The sequence below is a fragment of the Monodon monoceros genome, unplaced genomic scaffold (genome assembly GCF_005190385.1).
Source record: "Monodon monoceros isolate NGI ecotype Baffin Bay Population unplaced genomic scaffold, NGI_Narwhal_1 Super_Scaffold_10, whole genome shotgun sequence".
Taxonomy (NCBI): Eukaryota; Metazoa; Chordata; class Mammalia; order Artiodactyla; family Monodontidae; genus Monodon; species Monodon monoceros.
Genome location: NW_021703766.1, coordinates 44,258,065 through 44,278,442, shown reverse-complemented (window position 1 = coordinate 44,278,442; position 20,378 = coordinate 44,258,065). Strand labels below are relative to the sequence as shown.

Genomic DNA, 20,378 nt, shown 5'->3' with positions numbered 1-20,378 from the left:
GTCCCCGGGGTGTGTATGATTGCGTGGCCGTCTGCAGCCCATTTTGTTGAGGTTTGGGGTGCCTGTGTGCCCGTGATGTGAGTTCCTATGATTATGTATCCATATAGTACTGTAGGTGTGGGGCGCCTTTGTCTGTGCCTTTGTGACTCCAGCGCTCTTTTACCAGGAGACCTCTGTGAGCTCAGGGACACATTCTGCCCAGAACTGCAAATGACCGTGCTTGTCTGTAATGCTGGTATTGAGCAGGACGCCCAAGACTTGTCTGACCTAATATCTGTAGGTGGTGGGTGGTAGGTTGACTTGGGCTCCCAGAGAGCCTGGTTTTTCCTGACTCCTTTCTCTCTCTCCAACTCTTCTCTGCTTACAGAGTCTTCCAGAGTGGAGTAAAGAATGGCTGTTGAACATCCACAAGGCACCTGCAAGGTAGCTTGTCGTTTCCCCTTGTTTCCTGAAATCCTCTTTTCTCTGTCAGGATATGACTTGGTTTCCTTCTCTTGAAAATTCTTGCCTGTCAGGTGACCTGATCTATGGAATTTTTCCTTTGAGAAATGTGATTTGCTCCAAAACCCAACCCACACACGTGACTTTCTCTTCCTAATTTGACAAATGGTTTAATTTTTCTTTATGCTCTCTTAAAAAAATATATTTCTTTTTTATTATAAAATGAAATTATCTTAAATAATTTCAAAAGTACAATTCCCAATGAAGAAAATTTAAATTCCCAGTTAAAACCAATGCTAACTTTTTGATAATTTCTTCCCAGTATGTTTTATGTACATATATAAAGTGTGATATTTAAAAATTGATTTTATTCAGCATTTACCGTTTTATAGCCTACACTTTCACACAAAATTATATTTAAGTATTTCCCCACATAATTTAATATTGGAAACATTTTTAGAGGTGCATATTATTTGAATGTCTGTCTTTTTTTTTCTTTCAAATTAGATACAGAAATGGCATTTAACACCCATTTGTGCAAATAATTATAAAGACCGATGTAAGGAATACCCAGGTCAAGAAAAGAATACAGCCATCTCTAAAGCAGCCTCTGATGTACCCCTCCACAATCACAAACAATTATGCTCTTCTGGTGATAACCACTGTGATCATTTCTTTGTCTTTCATTAGAGCTTTGATATGAATTCCAAAACCACATAGATTTAGTTTTTGTCTGTTTTCTATCTTTGTATGAATAGACATTCTTTTGTGTCTTTTTTCATGAAAAACGTTTGTGAGCTTCATTCATATTTCCTATAACTACAGTTCATTTTTTTCCATTGCTCTCTCTATACTATCTTGTATAATAGTATCAGTTTACTACTTATCTATTCTACTCTTCATGGACATTTGACTTGCTTCTAGTTTTTGGCTGCTATAAGCAATGTGACTACAAATGTTTTGTGCACATATTTTGGTACACATGTGCTTGTATTTCTTTCATATATATACTAAAATTGTAATTAAATTGTTGAGGGATTGGGTTTGCGCATCTTCAATTTTACTAGACAGTGCCGGACTGTTCTCTAAATATACTATGCAAGGTTTTTACTTGAATCAGCAGTTTAAAAAGGCTCCTTTTGTTTCACAGTCATGCCAGCTCTTGGCATTGTCACACTTTAAAATTTTTGCCAATTTGGTAGATACCTAGTGTTATCACATTTAATTGATATGCCTGTATTATCAATGAAATTGAACACTAATTCTTGCCCGCCTGGATATCTTTTGTGAAATGCTTGTTCAAATATTTTGCCAATTTTTAACTGGGTTGTTTTTCTCTAACTGATTTATAGCAGTTGTATATATACATAATATGTATCTTCTATATTTTAGTTTACTGTCAGTTGCACATGTGACAAATATTATCTTCTACTCTGACTTGGTTTTTCACTCTGGTGTCTTCGGGTGAATAGAGGTTTTGGATTTCAATGTGATGAAATCTTTTTCAATAGTGCTTGTTTAAGAAATTTTCTGCTACCTCAAGGTAATGAAGATTTTCTTGTGTTCTCTTCTAAAAGGTTCCTCGTTTTTAGCTTTAACATGTATGTTTTTACACTATCTGGAATTGATTTGTGTAGGGTAGGGATTCAATTTCATTTTATCCCCCATGTGAGTATCCAGTTGCTCCAGTATCATTTATTGAAAAGTTCATCTTTTCTACACTGAGCTGCAGTGCCATTGTAGCCAAAAATCAAGTGACCATTATGGCCACATCTGTTTCTGGACTTTATGTTTTGTTCCATTGCTCTGTTTGTCTCCCCTTGCAGCAATACTCTGCTATCTTATTCACTGTGACTTTATAATATTTGGAACAAGTCCTCTTACCTTCTTGTTCCTCAAGAATGTCTTGGCTGTTTGTGTTTCTTTGCATATTCCATATACATTTTTGAAATAGTTTGGTTCCACTCAAACATCTTTTGGTATTTTGATCGAATTGCATTGTGTCTATAATTATGTGAGTAGAAATTTGGGGAACCTTCTAATAACATGAATCTCTCAATTGATATTATATTTTCTGCATGTTTCTCATCAAAGTCTTGATTATCTCCTGTAAATAGTCTTTGGCAGGGACTTCCCTGGCGGTCCAGTGGTTAAGACTCCGAGCTCCTGATGCAGGGGGCACAGGTTCGATCCCTGGTCAGGGAAGTAAGATCCCACATACCGCAAGGCGCTGCCAGAAAAAAAAAAATAGTCCTTGGCAAATAGGAATAATTTAATCCATCGTATATAGTATTTCCCTTTTGCGTTGACTGCCAGGAATTTGAGCACTTCAGAAATGATCAATTGTAGTAATAATCTTAGCCTGGGTTTTTGACATTGAATACCTATGATGTATGACCTTTGTGTATGATTAAAATTTTTTCTTTATTCTTAGCCTCCTCAAATACATTTTTGGAAGCGGGGGATATAAAAACGAGATATAGACTTAGATACAGATGTAGATATTTATTGTCTAATATTTTAATTTTAATAACATTCTTGTCTAATCAAGTCAGATTTGTGTGGTACCTTTTGCTGTTCTCCCTATATTATATTTCTTTTTTAACTACTCTTTCCACTTCTCTTCCCCAGCCCCCTCAACCCCCTCCCCCACACTATCCTCCATCAGGCAGTGTCTGCCTCTACCTCTTTGCCATCTATTCTCACTAACACTTTAGTTTAAATATTGGCTCCCTCAGAAAAAAAAGAAACAAATCATCCCTCGGGTTATTTTACCTACACTACTAGTCTCTGTAACATGGTATAAAAATTAGGGATTCTAGTATCAAATGTGACATCTGATCTCAGCTACACCACCTACGAGCTGTTTAACCTGTAAACAAGAGGTTCTCATTCTCAATGTTGTTGAGAATGAAATAGGATATGTAGAACACTTGGTACACATCAGAAATTCAATAAATGTTAGCTCCCCTCTCCTTTATTTCCCATTCTTGGGACCTCTATATCAATTATGGTATAAAGTGGTTGCCTAAAAGTCTTTTGGTGGGTCCCAAAGTCTTTTGGTGGGTCCCAAAAGATCTTTTTTTTTTTTAAATTGCTGAGGTATAATCAACATATAACATTATATTTGTTTCAGGTGTACAACGTAATGATTCAATATTTGTACATACAGTTGACCGTTAATGTGGAGGTTAGGAGCGCTGACTCTGCACAATCAAAAATCTTCATATCACTTACAGTCGGTCCTCCATATCCATAGTTCCTCTGTATATGCATTCTCGGATTTAACCAACCACAGATCCTGTAGTACTATAGTATTTACTACTGAAATAAATCTGCTTATAAGTAAAACTACTCAGTTCAAACCCATGTTGTTCAAGGGTCAACTGTATTGCAAAATGATCACCACAGTAAGTCTAGTTAACATCCATCACCATACATAGTTACAATTTTTTTTCTTATGAATTTTAAGATTTACTCTCTTCATAACTTTCAAATGCAATACAGTATTATTAAGTCTACACCATGCTGTACATTATATCCCCAAGCTTTATTTATTTTATAACCGGAAGTTTGTACCTTTTGACCCCCTTTACCCATTTCACCCAACCCCACCCCCTCACCCCCTGTCTCTGGCAACCAACAATCTGTTCTCTGTATCTATGAGCTTGGTTTTTGTTTGCTTATTTGTTTAAATTCCACATATAAGTGAGATCATAGGGTATTTTTCTTTGTCTGTCTTACTTCACTTAGCATAATACCCTCATGGTCCATCCACACGGTTGCAAATGGCAAGATTTCATTATTTTTCATGGCTGACTAGTATTCCATTGTGCATTGCCTACCTGTTGTTATATTATTTGAATAGTTTGTATTATGTATTTGAATTTTTAAATTTTATGTCTCTGTGCTTGTACCTGTGCCATGTTTAGATCATTTCTTTTTTAAAATCTTTGAATACTTGGTCAAATATGTCACTTTTCTGAAGATAGCTGTATACTTTATTTCTTTCATTACAAAAAAATTATTTATTACAACAAATTTGTAAAACACAGAGAAGCACAAATAAGTAACAAAAGTTATCTATAATCCTGTCAGTTAAAGACAACTGCTGTCAATACTGAGAATTTGTTTCTAAATGTGATCATACTATGGCTACTGACCTGTAACCTGCCTTTATCATGCCAAAATATCAATACATTGTGAACAACTGTCCATGTCTTTACACATTTATCTTTACCATGAGTTGTAATGGCCTTATCATGTTACCATTTTACCAAGCCCCCTTTTTTGAACATAGTTTGCTTACAAATTATTGCCATTATAAACAATGAGCATCTCCTTAGACCGAATGCTAGTGCTTTCCTTTTTAAATTTTATTTTTAGTTAAATTATATTTAGTTAATAATCATAATTTTGTTATAAAAATAATTTGTATGTTATGAAGGGGTTCAGGTCTGATGTAACTACAATCCCCAGTCCAAGGTATCTACTCAAAGTACCCAAAGGTAGCCACTGTTATCAGTTAATTATTTATCCTTTTTAAATATCCTTTTACATGCATACACATGTAAATGTGTATGTGGTACTGTTTTGTCACTTAAAAATATTTCTATATAAAAAGGATTATAAGTGTATCCTGCAAAATGTGGAAAGTAAATGAATTATAGAGTGGGTCCAAGGATTGAGTTGGTTCACATAAAACACTTAAGAGAGGACCTGCCCATTTACTTAGTGTCAGTTAGTTATTGTTACTGTTTGTGCTTTTTATTCTGTGTGGAGAATTGTTCACTTAAGTATAGAGCTCATTTTAATTGCTTCATGTAAGGCCATATTTTATAATATGAAATCATGGAGATAATAGAGTACACATATTCTAAACTTCAGTAAACACTTCCAGTACACCCAGCTCTCTCTGCTAGAACCTGTGTTTCCACTGCCATTAGGTTACTTTTGGCTGCATGAGGCAGAAAAACACAACTGCAACAAATAGAACAGAGAGTTAATTATTTCATTTAATTTAAGCTGGTTATTCTTAACCTTGGTTACTGATGTCTGGGACCCACTCCCAGCGATTCTGATTTAATCGGTCTGGGATATAACCTGGACATCATCATTTTTAAAAGATCACCAGGTAATTCTAGTGTGCTGCCACAGTTGAGAATTAATGACTTAAAGTCATACAAGATGACAAGAAAAACATTAAGAGTTAATTGGTCTGGAGTGGGGTTCAAGCTTTAGAATTTTTTAAAAAGCTACCTAATTGATTCTAATAGCAATCAATTCAGAACCACTGGCCTAGGCAAATCATGATTCATTTTCTGGAGCTGATGAAGAAAAGCTATGGAAAAAAATTCTTGTAGCAAGGAAGTAGAGGAGGGATGATTTTGAGGGGGGCAGTCAGTAGTATCTGTCATACCTGTGCCTTTACCAGCAATTAACAATAGGAAAATATCACCGTTTGGTCATTTTAGTGGTGTTTTGGGATAAAACCTAAAGGAGATGGTATACATACATGTTTAATCAGCAGTCTTCATTTTTTTTCAAAAGCAAGGTTTGACTTTTGTGAATCTTACATATTTTAAATCTTCATTAATTTTTTTCTGCTTTTTTTTTTGAGATTGTTGCAGTATTGAATTCAAATCAGTTTTATTTTTTAAAAGGAGTTTAATGTTATTAAATTTTCTTTTTGGGGGGGTAATTTTCTTTCCTATGTCCAGGTTTTTTAAATGTATTGATCTCCTTTTCACTTCATTTCTAGGTATTTTATATTTCTATTTAGTTTCATATTTAACATGAGAATTACTTAGGAATATGTCTTGTTTTGGGTAACTTTTAAATTTTGATTAAGTTTCAAACTTGCAGGAAAGTTACAAGAATAGTACCAAGTATTCTCGGGTACTCTTTGCTCAGATTCACCAATTGTTTACATTTTGCCCCATTTGTATTATCATTCCTGTGTGCATTTGCAATTGTTCTGCGTATCTATATATGCATGTGAGGACACACACACATACACAATACACACATTTTATCTGAACCATTTAAGAATAAGTTGCAGACATTTGCCTCTTTACTCTTAAACACTTCAGTGTGTTATTTCCTAAGAACAAGAGTATTCTCTTACATAACCACAGTACAGTCACTAAAATAAGAAATTTAAACAACAGTGCAATACTGTTATGTAACAGTCCATATACAAAATTTTTTGCTAGTCTCAATAATATTCTTTGTAGCAATTCATCCTACTTACACCACACCCTCTCTCCCTGACTTGCTATCCAGGGTACAGTCTAGGATCACACACTGAATTTAGTTATCATGTCTCTTTTTAGTATTTTTTTTTTAAAGATTTAATTTTATTTATTTTTGGCTAACTTGGGTCTTCGTTGCTGCAGGCTCAGTAGTTGTGGCACGTGGGCTTAATTGCACCGCAGCATGTGGGATCTTCCCGGACGAGGGCTCAAACCCGTATCCCCTGCATTGACAGGTGGATTCTTAACCACTGCACCACCAGGGAAGCCCCTTGGATTCATTTTTTAATCTGCTCCTTATTGTGGTTACGTTATTCATTTCAAATACTTTTAGGTTCATTTATTCCCTTTGTATTCTGTTTGATTTTTAAATTAATATTAATCCATTCTTGTTTATTTGATTGTATGAACATGGTTCCAAACATTAAAACTATACAAAAAGATACAGTTAGTGTCACTGTGCTCCCATAACCTTTGTTTTAGTGAATATTGTGCACTGAATTGTGTCCCCCCACCAAATTCATAAGTTGAAGCTCTAACCCCCCAGTACTTTACAATATGACTATATTTGGAGACAGGGTTTTAAAAGAGATGATTAAAACGAGGCTGTTAGGGTGGATCCTAAACCAATCTGACTGGTATCCTTATATGAGAGGAAATTTAGACACACAAAGAGACACCAGGGATGCTCACACAGAGGAAAGACCATGTGAGAACACAGTGAGAAAGTAACCATCTGCAAGCCAAGGAGAGAGGCCTCAAAAGAAAACAAACCTGCTGACACCTTGATCTTGGACTTCTAATCTCCAGAACTGTAAGCAAATAAGTTTCTGTTGTTTATATCATCCAGTCTGTGGTATTTTGGTTTGGCAGCCCTTGCAAACTAATAGTAAGTTATTTCCTCCTGGCTCATAGTATCTACTTGTTCCTCTGGAACATGCTGAGGTTGGACCCTTGTTACAGGTCTAGTGGCAACAGAATGGTTCTGGTGGGTCATGAGGAGAATTAGCATGCCTTTTCAGGTACTGCTCCAGGTGATGTTATTATAGGGTTTTCAGTCAGAGGAAAGCTAGTCTCCCGGACACTGGATTGCAAGCTTCCTCCACTGGTAAGAGAGGCCCAAAGCAAGTTGGAGGTTCAAGATTGTCAGTTTCATCTGGGTCCCAACCAGATGTCCCAGTTCCATATTTAAGGATATCATTCTTTCCCAATCAAGTCTCTACCTTTCACATGGAAATCATGGCAAGACTATGAATTCCTATTTATTTCCTTCCTGTTTCTTGGTTTACTCCAAGAAAACTCCAGATATCAAAATGGGTTTTCGATGTAGATGGCACGTAAGAAGAGATAAATGTGTTAAATTTGTTGTGAGTTCTAGCATATCTGAAGGGGCTGTTTCAACCAGTGCATTGGTTCTTTGGCAGGGCATGGGATTCTAATTATTATTTTCTCTCAGAAATTTGAACTTAGGACTTCTGGCTTAGAATATTTTTGGGAACTCCAAAGCTAATTTCATTCCTGGTCTTTTATTTATGCACTGTGTTTTAACTGTTTGAATTCTTTTAGGGTATTTTCTTTGTTCCTACTGTCCTGGAACCTAATGAAATTATATCTTAGTGTGAATAATTTTTATTCTTTATACTAGGTACCAAGCGAGCCCATTTAATGTGGAGATTTGTGTCCTTCAGTTCTGGAAAATCTTCTTAAATGCTACTTTTAAAAACAATCTGTTTCTGGTTTCTGTTTTCTTTGAAAGTTTTCCAACATACAGAAAATTAGAAATAATATTCAGTTCTTTGCCCCATATAGCCATCAGCTAAAATCACCAATTGTTAACATCTTACCACATTTGCTTTATTTTTCTAAATACACACACACGCGTGTGTGTGCATGCGTGTCCATTTTTTTCCCCTGAATCATTTGAAGATAAGTTGGGGACATCCTGACATTTTACCCTTAATACTTTTAGCGTGCATCTCCTAAGTATAAGGACATTTTCCAAACAATAACAATGACATATCAAATCTATGAAAATTAATATAAACTCACTAGTACCACCTCAAACATTTCATGTTCAAATCTCTCCAGTGGTTCCCCCAAATATCTTTTTTTAGCTGATGTTATGTTTTTGTTTATTTACTTGGTTGTTTGTTTGCTTGATCTCAGATCCAATCAGGATTCATGTATTATTTTGGTTGTTGGGCTTCATTGGTCTCTTTTAATCTAGAACAGCCTCTCATTTTTGTTTGTTTTATATGACACTGAATTCAAGACAGTTGCCTTATAGAATGTCTCACAACCTCCATTTGTCTGATGGTTTTCTTATGGAAATAGGAGGCTTAGATTCAGCTCACCTATTTTGACAAAGGTGGTATGGTGTATTCTATTGCATTACATCAGAAGGCAGAGTGTCAGGTTGTTCCACTGTTGATGATACCAGGTTTCATCATTTAAGGTTAAATGATGGTACTGAGTACCAAACCTTCCCAGTATAAAGGTACATGTTTCCCTTTTTAATTAGTAAATTATATGTGGATTGATGCTAAGAGACTAAGTGAATATCCGTTATCTTGACCATTCACTTTCTGATTTTAGAATCCATTGAGAATCCTTGCCTGAATCAATTATTAGATTGGTGATTTCAAAATGGCAATTTTCAGATTCCTTCATTCCTTCTAACATCCTGCCTGATACTTGGCAGATGCTTAGCACCCTTTCAAGAATGATCTCCCATTAGATGTTGACCTGGCTTGCATGACCTTCCAATGTCTTTCCTATTTTCTGTTATTTTTTTAATTGAAGTATAGTTGATTTACAATATTGTGATAGTTTCAGGTGTACAGCAAAGTGATTCAGTTATATATATATATATATATATACACACATATGTATATATTTCAGATTATTTTCCATTATAGGTTATATAGGAATATAGTTCCCTGTGTTATACATTTCCTATTTTCTACTTCCATAATTTTGTACTTTTTAAAGAGATTTTTCATTTATCCTTTAACTCTTCTAATGATATGTTTTTATTCCCACTTTATATTTTCATTTTCTAAGTATTCTTTTTTGCCTCATTCCTTTTATGTTATCCTATGCTTCTATCATGTGAAATGGCTTCTCATATCCCTCTGAAGATATTAGTGGTGGCTTCTGGAATTTTGTTTTCCTATGTGGTTTCTCTTCTAAGTTCCTTTGGGCTTGTTTAATCTCTTTTATGTTACAGGATTTCCTCAAATGATGATATTTGTATCAGTATTATAGAGTACCAGTATTATAGAGTGGACACTGAGAAGCTGATTTAACTTTTTGTATGCCAGTTAGTAGACCTTCTTAAGTATGTAATGCTCCCATTTCTTAAGCCTTTCTGGGGTTTGCAGCATAAATCATCTCCTTCTGGGTTTTCCTTACTTTTGGGTTAGGTATCATCTTTCTTTGTTAAGTTGTTCGTCATTTCTCTTCATGCTTTCCAGCTTCAAAAGTTTTGTTGCTATTTCCTCTTCAATTTTCTTTGACTTTGTGGGTTCCTTTTGTTAAAAAGCCAGTTCATTCCTTTTAGTGAGATTTTTTTAAAGGACAGGAATAACCACATGTGATTCACTTTCACTGTTTGAGAGAAAGTATATCCTTTTCTAGAGAAATATTGTTTTTAGTTTATTTTTAAGAGTAATGAATTTTGAGACTAATTTATTATATTAGCCATTCAGTAAATGTATTTTGATCTTTTTGTGTGTGCCAGGGTTCAAGCTGACTAACAGACATTACCCTTGCCTTCCTCAATCTTGGCTCTGTGGTAGCAGACAGACATTAAGCAAACATTCAAAAAAATATGAAATTTGCTGGGGACTTCCTGGCGGTCCAGTGGTTAAGACTTCACCTTCCCACGCAGGGGTTGCGGTTTGATCCCTGGTCGGGGAGTTAAGATCCCACGTGCCTTGGGGACAAAAAAACAAAACTAAGAAGCAATATTGTAACAAATTCAATAAAGGCTTTAAAAAATATAGGAAATTTTCAATTGTAGGGGATAAATGTGTAATCATTCATTACCAAACACTAAACACAAAGAAAGGAAGAAAAAAAGAAAAGTTAAAAAAGTGCTTTGAGAAATAATGGCGAGATGTGCAAAATTAAGACTGAGTATTCAGAAAAGATCTTTATTAGGGTATGCTAGTTAGCAGAGATCTGAACAATGACCAGGAACTTGCAGGTGAAGAGTGGGGGCAGTGGGAAGGGAGGTATGGAAGAATATTTCAAGCAGATTAAATTGTTGGGGGAGGGGCATGTTACAGTTTAGTGCATTTGAAGAACGAAATAAGGCCAGTGTAACTATGGCTTATTGCTGATAGGAGAGAGGTATCATCTTGAAGAGGCAGGCAGTAGGCAGGTCTCTGAGGAATTTTAAAGACCAAGTTAAGGAGTGTGGGTCTTATCCGAGGGACAGTGGGAAACCATTGAAGCATTCTGAGCAGAACAGTGCCAGACTGAATATCACTCTGGCTGTTAAGGGTGGAAAACTGGAAATGCAAGCAGCTAGATAAAATACTGCTTTCATATCCAAGTAAAAGATAATTTTGACTAGAATTATCTACTGACAGTGGGAATGGGAAGAACAATTTCAAGACATTTTTAGGCCGAGCCTAAACAAGCTTGCTGTTTGAGTATTGTAGGAAGAGAATAGAGCTGAAATGTTTTCACCTTTTGTGGCTTGAGTTATTTATTTGTTCAGGGTCTTAATTGATGTCTCTGAATCCTTTTATTTTCCTGGTCACTTTTATGGCATATAAGTCTTCCAAAATAATAGCTACCAAACACGGTGGCGTTATTTTATACAATGGTGTAAATATCAATACATTAATGTGATTTCAGAATTATTTCAATAACCATCAGAGCTGGGGTTCAGAGTACTCATCTATCTGCATCCTCCTTGTAATTTTCCAGAAGTATCACATTACCTCCTATCTTCTTGTCCCTTTTCTCTGATTTTAAAACTACATTCTCAATTACTCTGCTTTTGGCCTTTGCTAAGTCCCCTTTTTTGTTCTCTCAAGGTTCTCCCAAGGTTAGCCTCAAGACTTTGGATTTTACCAAATGGCATAAACAAACTATATTCTAGCCACAACAGAATCTTCACTCTCTATTGCTCATTCCAGACTTACTCAGTTCATTTATATATATATATATATATATATATATATATTTTTTTTTTTTTTTTGCGGTACGTGGGCCTCTCACGCTTGTGGCCTCTCCCGTTGTGGAGCACAGGCTCCGGACGCGCAGGCTCAGCGGCCATGGCTTATGGGCCTAGCCGCTCTGCAGCATGTGGGATCTTCCCAGACTGGGGCACGAACCTGTGTCCCCTGCATCGGCAGGTGGACTCTCAACCACTGTGCCACCAGGGGAGCCCCTCATTAATCTTTCATCAAGATACTGCTACATCTGAAGTAACTTTCTCTTCTATCTCCATCAGATTATATGCAATTTATGACCATCTAGCCTAGATTTTTCCTTCCAGGTGTAGTTACTTAAAGCTCCAAACAACCCTAAGAAATGGGTTAAATGATAATTATACTCATTTTTAAATGTATATGACACTAGTTAACAAAATTGAGTTGGGGCCTGGACATCTTTATATTTATTGAGCTCCCCATGTCTTTAGGGTATTTTTATCTAAATCACTATTTAGGAACAATTGACTTAATCTATTTTCCTAAATAACTCCTTCACCTTCTAGTGTTTCTTCTCATTCTGTTTCCTTATCTGTTTGTCAAAATGCCCAATCATATATGAGAACTGTATAAGCCACTCTATATGAAAATGAGTTTCAGTTAAGTCTTTTCCTATCTATTATAAAAGTTTCATTTCTCCCAGAACACAAAAAAAGTGAATGTTTTTATATTTTCTTTCAGACTGTGAATCAAGGTTGAGACCAAGAATTATTTCTGAAAAAGGATATTTATGGAATAGAATCATCCTGATGGGAGATAATGGAAAGACTTATAAAAAACAGCATTGAGTGTTCAAGTTTCAGAGGTGATTGGGAATGTAAAAGCCAGTTTGAGAGAAAACAGGAATCTCAGGAAGGACATTTCAGTCAAATGATATTTACTTCTGAAGACATACCCACTTTCAATATCCAGCATCAGAGAATTCATACTGATGAGAAACTCCTTGAATGTAAGGAATGTGGGAAGGATTTTAGTTTTGTGTCAGTCCTTATTCGACATCAGCGAATTCATACTGGTGAGAAACCTTATGAATGTAAAGAATGCGGCAAGGCCTTTGGTAGTGGTGCAAACCTTGCTTACCATCAAAGAATTCATACGGGTGAAAAACCTTATGAATGTAATGAATGTGGGAAGGCCTTTGGTAGTGGCTCAAACCTTACTCACCATCAGCGAATTCATACTGGTGAGAAACCATATGAATGTAAGGAATGCGGGAAAGCCTTTAGTTTTGGATCAGGCCTTATTCGACATCAGATAATTCACAGTGGTGAAAAGCCTTATGAGTGTAAGGAATGTGGGAAGTCCTTTAGTTTTGAATCAGCCCTTACTCGGCATCACAGAATTCACACAGGTGAGAAACCTTATGAATGTAAGGATTGTGGGAAAGCCTTTGGCAGTGGTTCAAACCTTACTCAGCATCGAAGAATTCATACTGGTGAGAAACCTTATGAATGTAAAGCATGTGGAATGGCCTTTAGTAGTGGTTCAGCTCTTACGCGGCATCAAAGAATTCATACTGGTGAGAAACCATATATATGTAACAAATGTGGGAAGGCTTTTAGTTTTGGATCAGCCCTTACTCGACATCAAAGAATTCATACTGGTGAGAAACCTTATGTGTGTAAGGAATGTGGGAAGGCTTTCAATAGTGGCTCGGATCTCACTCAACATCAGAGAATTCACACTGGTGAGAAACCCTATGAGTGTAAGGAATGTGAGAAAGCCTTTAGAAGTGGTTCAAAACTTATTCAACATCAAAGAATGCACACTGGTGAGAAACCCTATGAGTGTAAGGAATGTGGGAAGGCCTTTAGTAGTGGTTCAGACCTCACTCAACATCAGAGAATTCATACTGGTGAGAAACCCTATGAATGTAAGGAATGTGGGAAGGCTTTTGCTAGTGGCTCAAAACTTATTCAACACCAGCTAATTCACACAGGTGAAAAACCCTATGAATGTAAAGAATGTAGAAAGTCCTTTAGTAGTGGTTCAGCCCTTAATCGGCACCAGAGGATACACACTGGTCAGAAACCCTATGAATGTAAGGAATGTGGGAAGACTTTTGGTACTGGCTTGAGCCTTACTCAACATCAGAGAATACATACTGGTGAGAAACTTTATGAATGTAAGGGCTGTGGGAAGGCTTTGGAGAGGGGTTCAGAAATTCAGCAACATAAGAAAAGTCATGCTGGTAAGAAGCTCTGTGAATGATAAACTCTATAAATTGGAACTACATAACTAAGGAACCATACAATAAAGAGAATTCATACTAGTGAGAGTCCCTACAAATGTAATTAAGGTACATATACTTATACTTTACCAGTTAGTCAGTCTGAGAAAATTCATACAGAAAATAAACACTCTGAATAAAATATTTGAATATTTTTATCTAAATTCGTTACTTTCAGAAAATTCATACTTGTGAATATTATAAGTTGAAAAACCTTTTTATTGTATATTGCATTTATTTTAAGCATCAAAATTTATTTGGGGGCTAACCCTGCTACTTTCTTTTTAATGTTCTTAATTTTTTGTGAAGTATACAGAATTACTGATGCATTTTAAAATTATTTTAAATTATTGAGGGTCTAATTTACCCTTTTTCCCCCCTCCCCCATTTCTCATACTAACACCATTTATTTAATAACCATATCTATTTTTATATATTTTTATTGCATGTTTGATGGTAAGTTTATTTTTATACATATAAAGCTTCGATATCAGGTCAGTCTTTGTTTTTAAAATTTGCATATCTGTCTATGTATCTGTGTGTCACCCTGTTTGTGTTAAGTTACTGTTACTTTTACATATCTTTTAGTATCTTATGGATATGTACCTTTTGGAAGATTGTTTTATTTTCCTTTTAGAAACGTATACTATTCTTTTTGCAGAACAATTTTCCTCCATAAAAATGTAGATATGAGTAAAAAAAAAATAGCTACAGTTATCTGTAATCTTACCAGTCATAGACAATCACTGTCAAATTTTTGGAGCAAATCCTGTAAGATTACATCTGGCATTGCTTTTGAGAGAAAGTGTGATTATGCTATAACCAGCCTTTAATATTCTTTGTCTGTGAATATATTGTTACTATTCCATTGGCTTAAAAGTATTTACCTGTTTTTATCAAACCCCCATTTTGTCAAATACTGAAATTTTTGCTATTATAAAGAGTTACCTTGTTGGCCCCTTTTGAATGTGTCTGCTTTATTTATTTGTTGTCCATTTTAGAGATAATATGTGGCTCTCTTCTGCTTTTACTGATTTATACATTATAGGTAAAATTGTACTTCCCTTTGACTAACATCCCGATCTTAGTTATTTCCCCAACATAACCAACTTACTTATTCTTCCAGATCCTTTTGTATGCATATATGATGTGTTTATGGAAATGTGGGCCTCATTAGTGTACTTCAGAGGTTGGTTATGGGGATTCTACAGTTGTGCCCATCACATAATAAATACTTGGTTAGTTTAGCCATCACCATTGTTATCTTCTCAGTCTTTGTTATTTATGGAAAAACTTTTAACTGTGATCTATACCTTATTCAACATCAAAGACATTATCATGGAAAAAAGACATCTATGTAAGTGAATATAGGAAAAGTTTGATTAACATTTATTCCTTATTGAACAAGAAATAATTCATCTTAAAGAAAAATAAAGACTGTAAACTGTAAGAAGGAAAAATATCTCATGAAACTTAATGCTTCTAAAACTTAAAAAATAGAATAGATCCTTCATAAAAATCTGAACACTGAAGAATAACATTAGCCTCATGGTGGCATAAGACGCCCATCAATTTTGCACACACATCCCCTTTTAACGACTAAAACTTGGCATACATCCACAACTTGCCTCTGTGGGTGTTGTGGGATCCAACACTGTATACCAATGGACCTGGGAGGAGTCTCAACCACTTGTGTATCAAGTAATAGGGGACAGTCCTTGGTATGGGCTGTTGAACAAGCAGGAGTCTGTGAACCAGCCCTAGTCCCTCTTGGCTGCAATTAAGGTAAACCTGGAGACTGCTGATTTGAGCAGACACCCACAGATGAGAGAGCCTTTTAGAAGTCCAGGTTTCCTGAGGAGAGATTCCAGCACTCTGCTGAAGCAGTAAAAAGAAAGTTTGAATGCATTGGAAAGAGTAAGATGAACTTTGCCAGCACTCAGGGCTGCATCTGAACAGAGCAAGGGAAGCAGCTGCTGGTGTCTGCCTGGGCAGCACATTGGAGACAGCTCAGACCTCTGTCTATAGCTGACATGGGCTGAGTGCCCATGCAAGCCCCACCCCTCTTGCTTCAGCGCCCCCGACCTGGGGCAAGGGGCCTGGTGCTGGGAGAGGGGAGAGCACACACCTAAAGAAAACAGAGCCAGCTTGGGCCTGACCCTCAGGACTTCGCTCCAACAACTTGGAATCAGACCCTGCCCCCAATAGGGCAGTGACAGCTACTGAGCAGAGAAGTCCCATCTCACTCTAGCTCCAGCTCTAGCCACTCCATCTCCAGCCCCACCTCCCACCAAAGTGATAGCTGCCAGCACACCCTGAGGAAAGATGTGATTGTGTCCACAACAAATCCAGCTCTCCCACCAAAGGCACTGGGCACCTGCAGTCTGTATAGGGACACTCCCACATAAGAACATCCCTTTAGTACTGCAATAGGTAACTTTCATCTAAATTTACAGAGGCAGAGAAAGTTAAGCAAAATGAAAAGTCAAAGGGACTTCCCTGGCAGTCCAGTGGTTAAGACTCTGTGCTTCCACTGCAGGAGTTATGGGTTAGATCCCTGGTCAGGGAACTAAGATCCCACATGCCATGTGGCGCAGCCAAAAAAAAAGAGAAAAAGTCAGAGGGATTGGTCTCAACTGAAAGAGCAAAAGAAAGCTCCTGAAAAAATAATGAAACAGAAATAATTAACCAGATAAAGAATTCAAAGCACTGGAAATAAGAATGTTAACTGAATTAGGGAAAAGAATAGATGAACACAGTGAGAATTTTAACAAGGAACTGAAGATATTTAAAAAAAACAGAACTGAAGAATTAAGTAGCTGAAATAAACACACTAGAAGGAAGAAACAGTGACTAAATGACAAAGAAGAATGCATAAGGGATCTGGAAGATAGACTAATGAAAATCACCCAATCAGAACAGCAAAAGTGTCTACAGCCATACCACCCTGAATGTGCCTGATCTCAGAAGCTAAGCAGGGTCAAACCTGGTTAGTACTTGGATGAGAGACTGCCTGGAAATACTGGGTGCTGTAGGCTTAAAAAACACACACACACAGCAAAAGAAAAAGAAAAATTAAAAAATGATAACTTTATGTGATCTTTTTAAAAAAATATTTATTTATTTATTTATTTATGGCTGCACTGTGTCTTTGTTGCTGCGCACAGGCCTTCTCTAGTTGCAGCAAGAGGGGGCTACTCTTTACTATGGTGTGCAGGCTTCTCATCGCAGTGGCTTCTCTTGTGGAGCACAGGCTCTAGGCACGCAGGCTTCAGTAGTTGTGGCATGCAGGCTTCAGTAGTTGTGGCACATGGGCTCAGTAGTTGTGGCACACAGGCTCTAGAGTGCAGGCTCAGTAGTTGTGTGCACGGGCTTAGTTGCTCCGTGGCATGTGGGATCTTCCCGGACCAGGGATCGAACCTGTGTCCCCTGCATTGGCAGGCGAATTCTTAACCGCCGCGCCACCAGGGAAGTCCCCATTTATGTGATTTTTTGGGATAACATTAAGCATACCAACATTTGAATTATACAGGGCCCAGAAGAAGGGAGAGAGATGGGGATTGAACATGTATTTGAGGGGCTTCCCTGGTTGCGCAGTTGTTAAGAATCCGCCTGCCAATGCAGGGGACATGGGTTTGAGCCCTTGTCCAGGAAGATGCCACATGCCACAGAACAGCTAGGCCCATGCGCCACAACTACTGAGCCTGTGCTCTAGAGCCCGCGAGCCACAACTACTGAGCCCACGTGCCACAAGTACTGAAGCCCGCATGTCTAGAGCCTGTGCTCTGCAGCAAGAGAAGCCACCGCAATGAGAAGCCCGTGCACCACAATGAAGAGTAGCCGCTGCTCGCCGCAACTAGAGAAAGCCCACATGTGGCAACAAAGACCCAACACAGCTGAAAATAAATAAATAAACTAAATAAACTTTTTAAAAAAATAAATAAAAATTTTTAAAAAAGAAAGAAAATATATTTGAGGAAATTATGGCTGAAAATTTCCCAAACTTGAAGAAACATATCCAAGTAAAGGAAACACAGAGGGTCTCAAGATGAACCCAAACAGGCCCACATAAAGGCATAAAATTAAAATGATAAAAGTTAAAGACAGAGGGACTTCCCTGGCAATACAGTGGTTAAGACCCTGCGCTTCCACTGCAGGGGGCATGGGTTCGATCACTGATCAGGGAACTAAGATCCCACAATGCCTTGGGTCATGGCCAAAAACAAACAAACAAACAAAGGATAAAGACAGGATTCTGAAGGGAGCAAGAGAAAAACAAGGGTCATGTATAAGGGAATCCACATAAGGCTAGCAGCCAATTTTTCTGCAGAAGCTTTGCAGATCTAAAGGGAGTGGCATAACATATTCAAAGTGCTGAAAGGGAAAAACCTGCAACCTAGTATACTCTACCCAGCAAGATTATCATTTAGAATCGAAGGAGAGATAAAGAACTTCTCAGAAAAGCAAAAAGTAAGAGTTCATCAATACTAAATCTACCATAAAAGAAATGTTAGAAGGTCTTCTGTAAGTGGAAAAGAAGTAAGAATCTATAGGAAAGGGGAAATCCCACTAGGAAAAGCAAATATATAGTAAGGACTGAGGATCAACTACTTAACTAAGCCAAAATGAAGATTAAAAGACAAAAAGTTGTTAAAGCAAATATAACTACAATAAACAGTTAAGAGATAAACCTGGGGATGTTAAATATGACATTAAAAATACAAAATGGGGGGCTTTCCTGGTGGCGCAGTGGTTGAGAGTCCACCTGCTGATGCAGGGGACATGGGTTCGTGCCCCGGTCCGGGAAGATCCCACATGCTGTGGAGCGGCTGGGCCCATGAGCCATGGCCGCTGAGCCTGCGCATCCAGAGCCTATGCTCCGCAACGGGAGAGGCCACAGCAGTGAGAGGCCCACGTATCGCAAAAAAAAAAAAAAAAAAAAAAAGAATACAAAATGGGGACTTCTCTGGTGGCTCAGTGGATAAGGCTCTGCACTCCCAATGCAGGGGGCCCAGGTTCGATCCCTGGTCATGGAACAAGGTCCCACATGCATGCTGCAACTAAGAGCTCGCATGCCACAACTAAGGAACTCGTGCCACAACTAAGGAGCTGGCAAGCCGCCAGTAAGGACCCTCACCTGCTGCAACTGAGGAGCTGGTGAGCCACAACTAAGGAACCTGCAAGCCATAACTAAGACCCAATGCAACCAAATAAATAAATATATATATATATTTTAAAAAATACAAAATGTGGGTAGGGGAGTAAAAAGTGTAGATCTTTTAGAATGTGTTTGAATTTAAATGACTCAGTTTAAAACAAGTAGATGTAGTTATAGGTCAACATATATGAACCCTATGGTAAGCACAAATCAAAAACCTACAACAGATACACAAAAACTAAAAAGAAAGTAACACAAGCATACTACTAAATAAAATCATCAAATCACAAGAGAAGAAACAAAATGAAGAAATGAACAGAGAACTACAAAAACAACCAGAAAACAAGTAATAAAATGGCAATAAGTACATACCTATCAATAATTACCTTAAATGTCAATGAACTAAATGTGCCAATCAAAAGACAGGGTGGACGATTGGATAAAACACAAAACCCATCTATATGCTGCCTACAAGAGACTCATTTCAGAGCTAAACACACACACACAGACTGAAAGTGAGGGGTTGGGAAAAGATATTTCATGCAAATGGAAATGACAAAAAAGTGGGAGCAGCAATTCTCATAACACAAAAAACACTTTAAAACAAAGTCTATACCAAAAGACAAATAAGGGCATTATATAATGATAAAGGGATCAATCAGAAGAGCATATTACACTCATTAACATATATGTCCCCAATACAGGAGCACCTAAATATATAAAGTGAACACTAACAGACAGAAAGGGAGAAACTGGTAATAATATAATAGTAGTGGACTTTAACACCCCACTTACATCAATGGGCAGATCATCCAGACAGAAAATCAATAGGGAAGCAGTGGTCTTAAATGACACAATAGACCAGTTGGACTTAATAGATATCTACAGGACATTACATCCAAAATCCACAGAATACACATTCTTTTCAAGTGCACATGTAACATTCTCCAAGATAGGTCTCATGATGAGCCACAAAACAAGTCTCAATAAATTTAAGAGGATAGAAATTATATCAAGCATTTTCTTTGACCACAACAGTATAAAACTAGAAATCAACAGAAAAATGG

General features: G+C 37.2%; 1 protein-coding gene across 2 annotated transcripts in view; it reads left to right on the top strand.

The window, feature by feature from the left end:
• The window catches only part of LOC114889162 (zinc finger protein 345), an 88,481-nt gene extending 74,140 nt beyond the window's left edge, over window positions 1-14,341 (top strand). Inside the window, exons 5-6 of one of the 2 annotated variants that reach the window (XM_029212204.1) lie at window positions 5,992-6,006; window positions 12,836-14,341. In XM_029212204.1, coding sequence (XP_029068037.1) covers window positions 5,992-6,006; window positions 12,836-14,134 — 1,314 coding nt within the window. In that variant the 3' untranslated portion in view covers window positions 14,135-14,341. Of the gene's footprint in view, window positions 1-367; window positions 424-5,991; window positions 6,007-12,604 lie in introns of both variants that reach the window. The other variant, XM_029212195.1, reaches the window with a different exon arrangement.
• The last annotated feature ends 6,037 nt before the right edge of the window (window positions 14,342-20,378 follow it).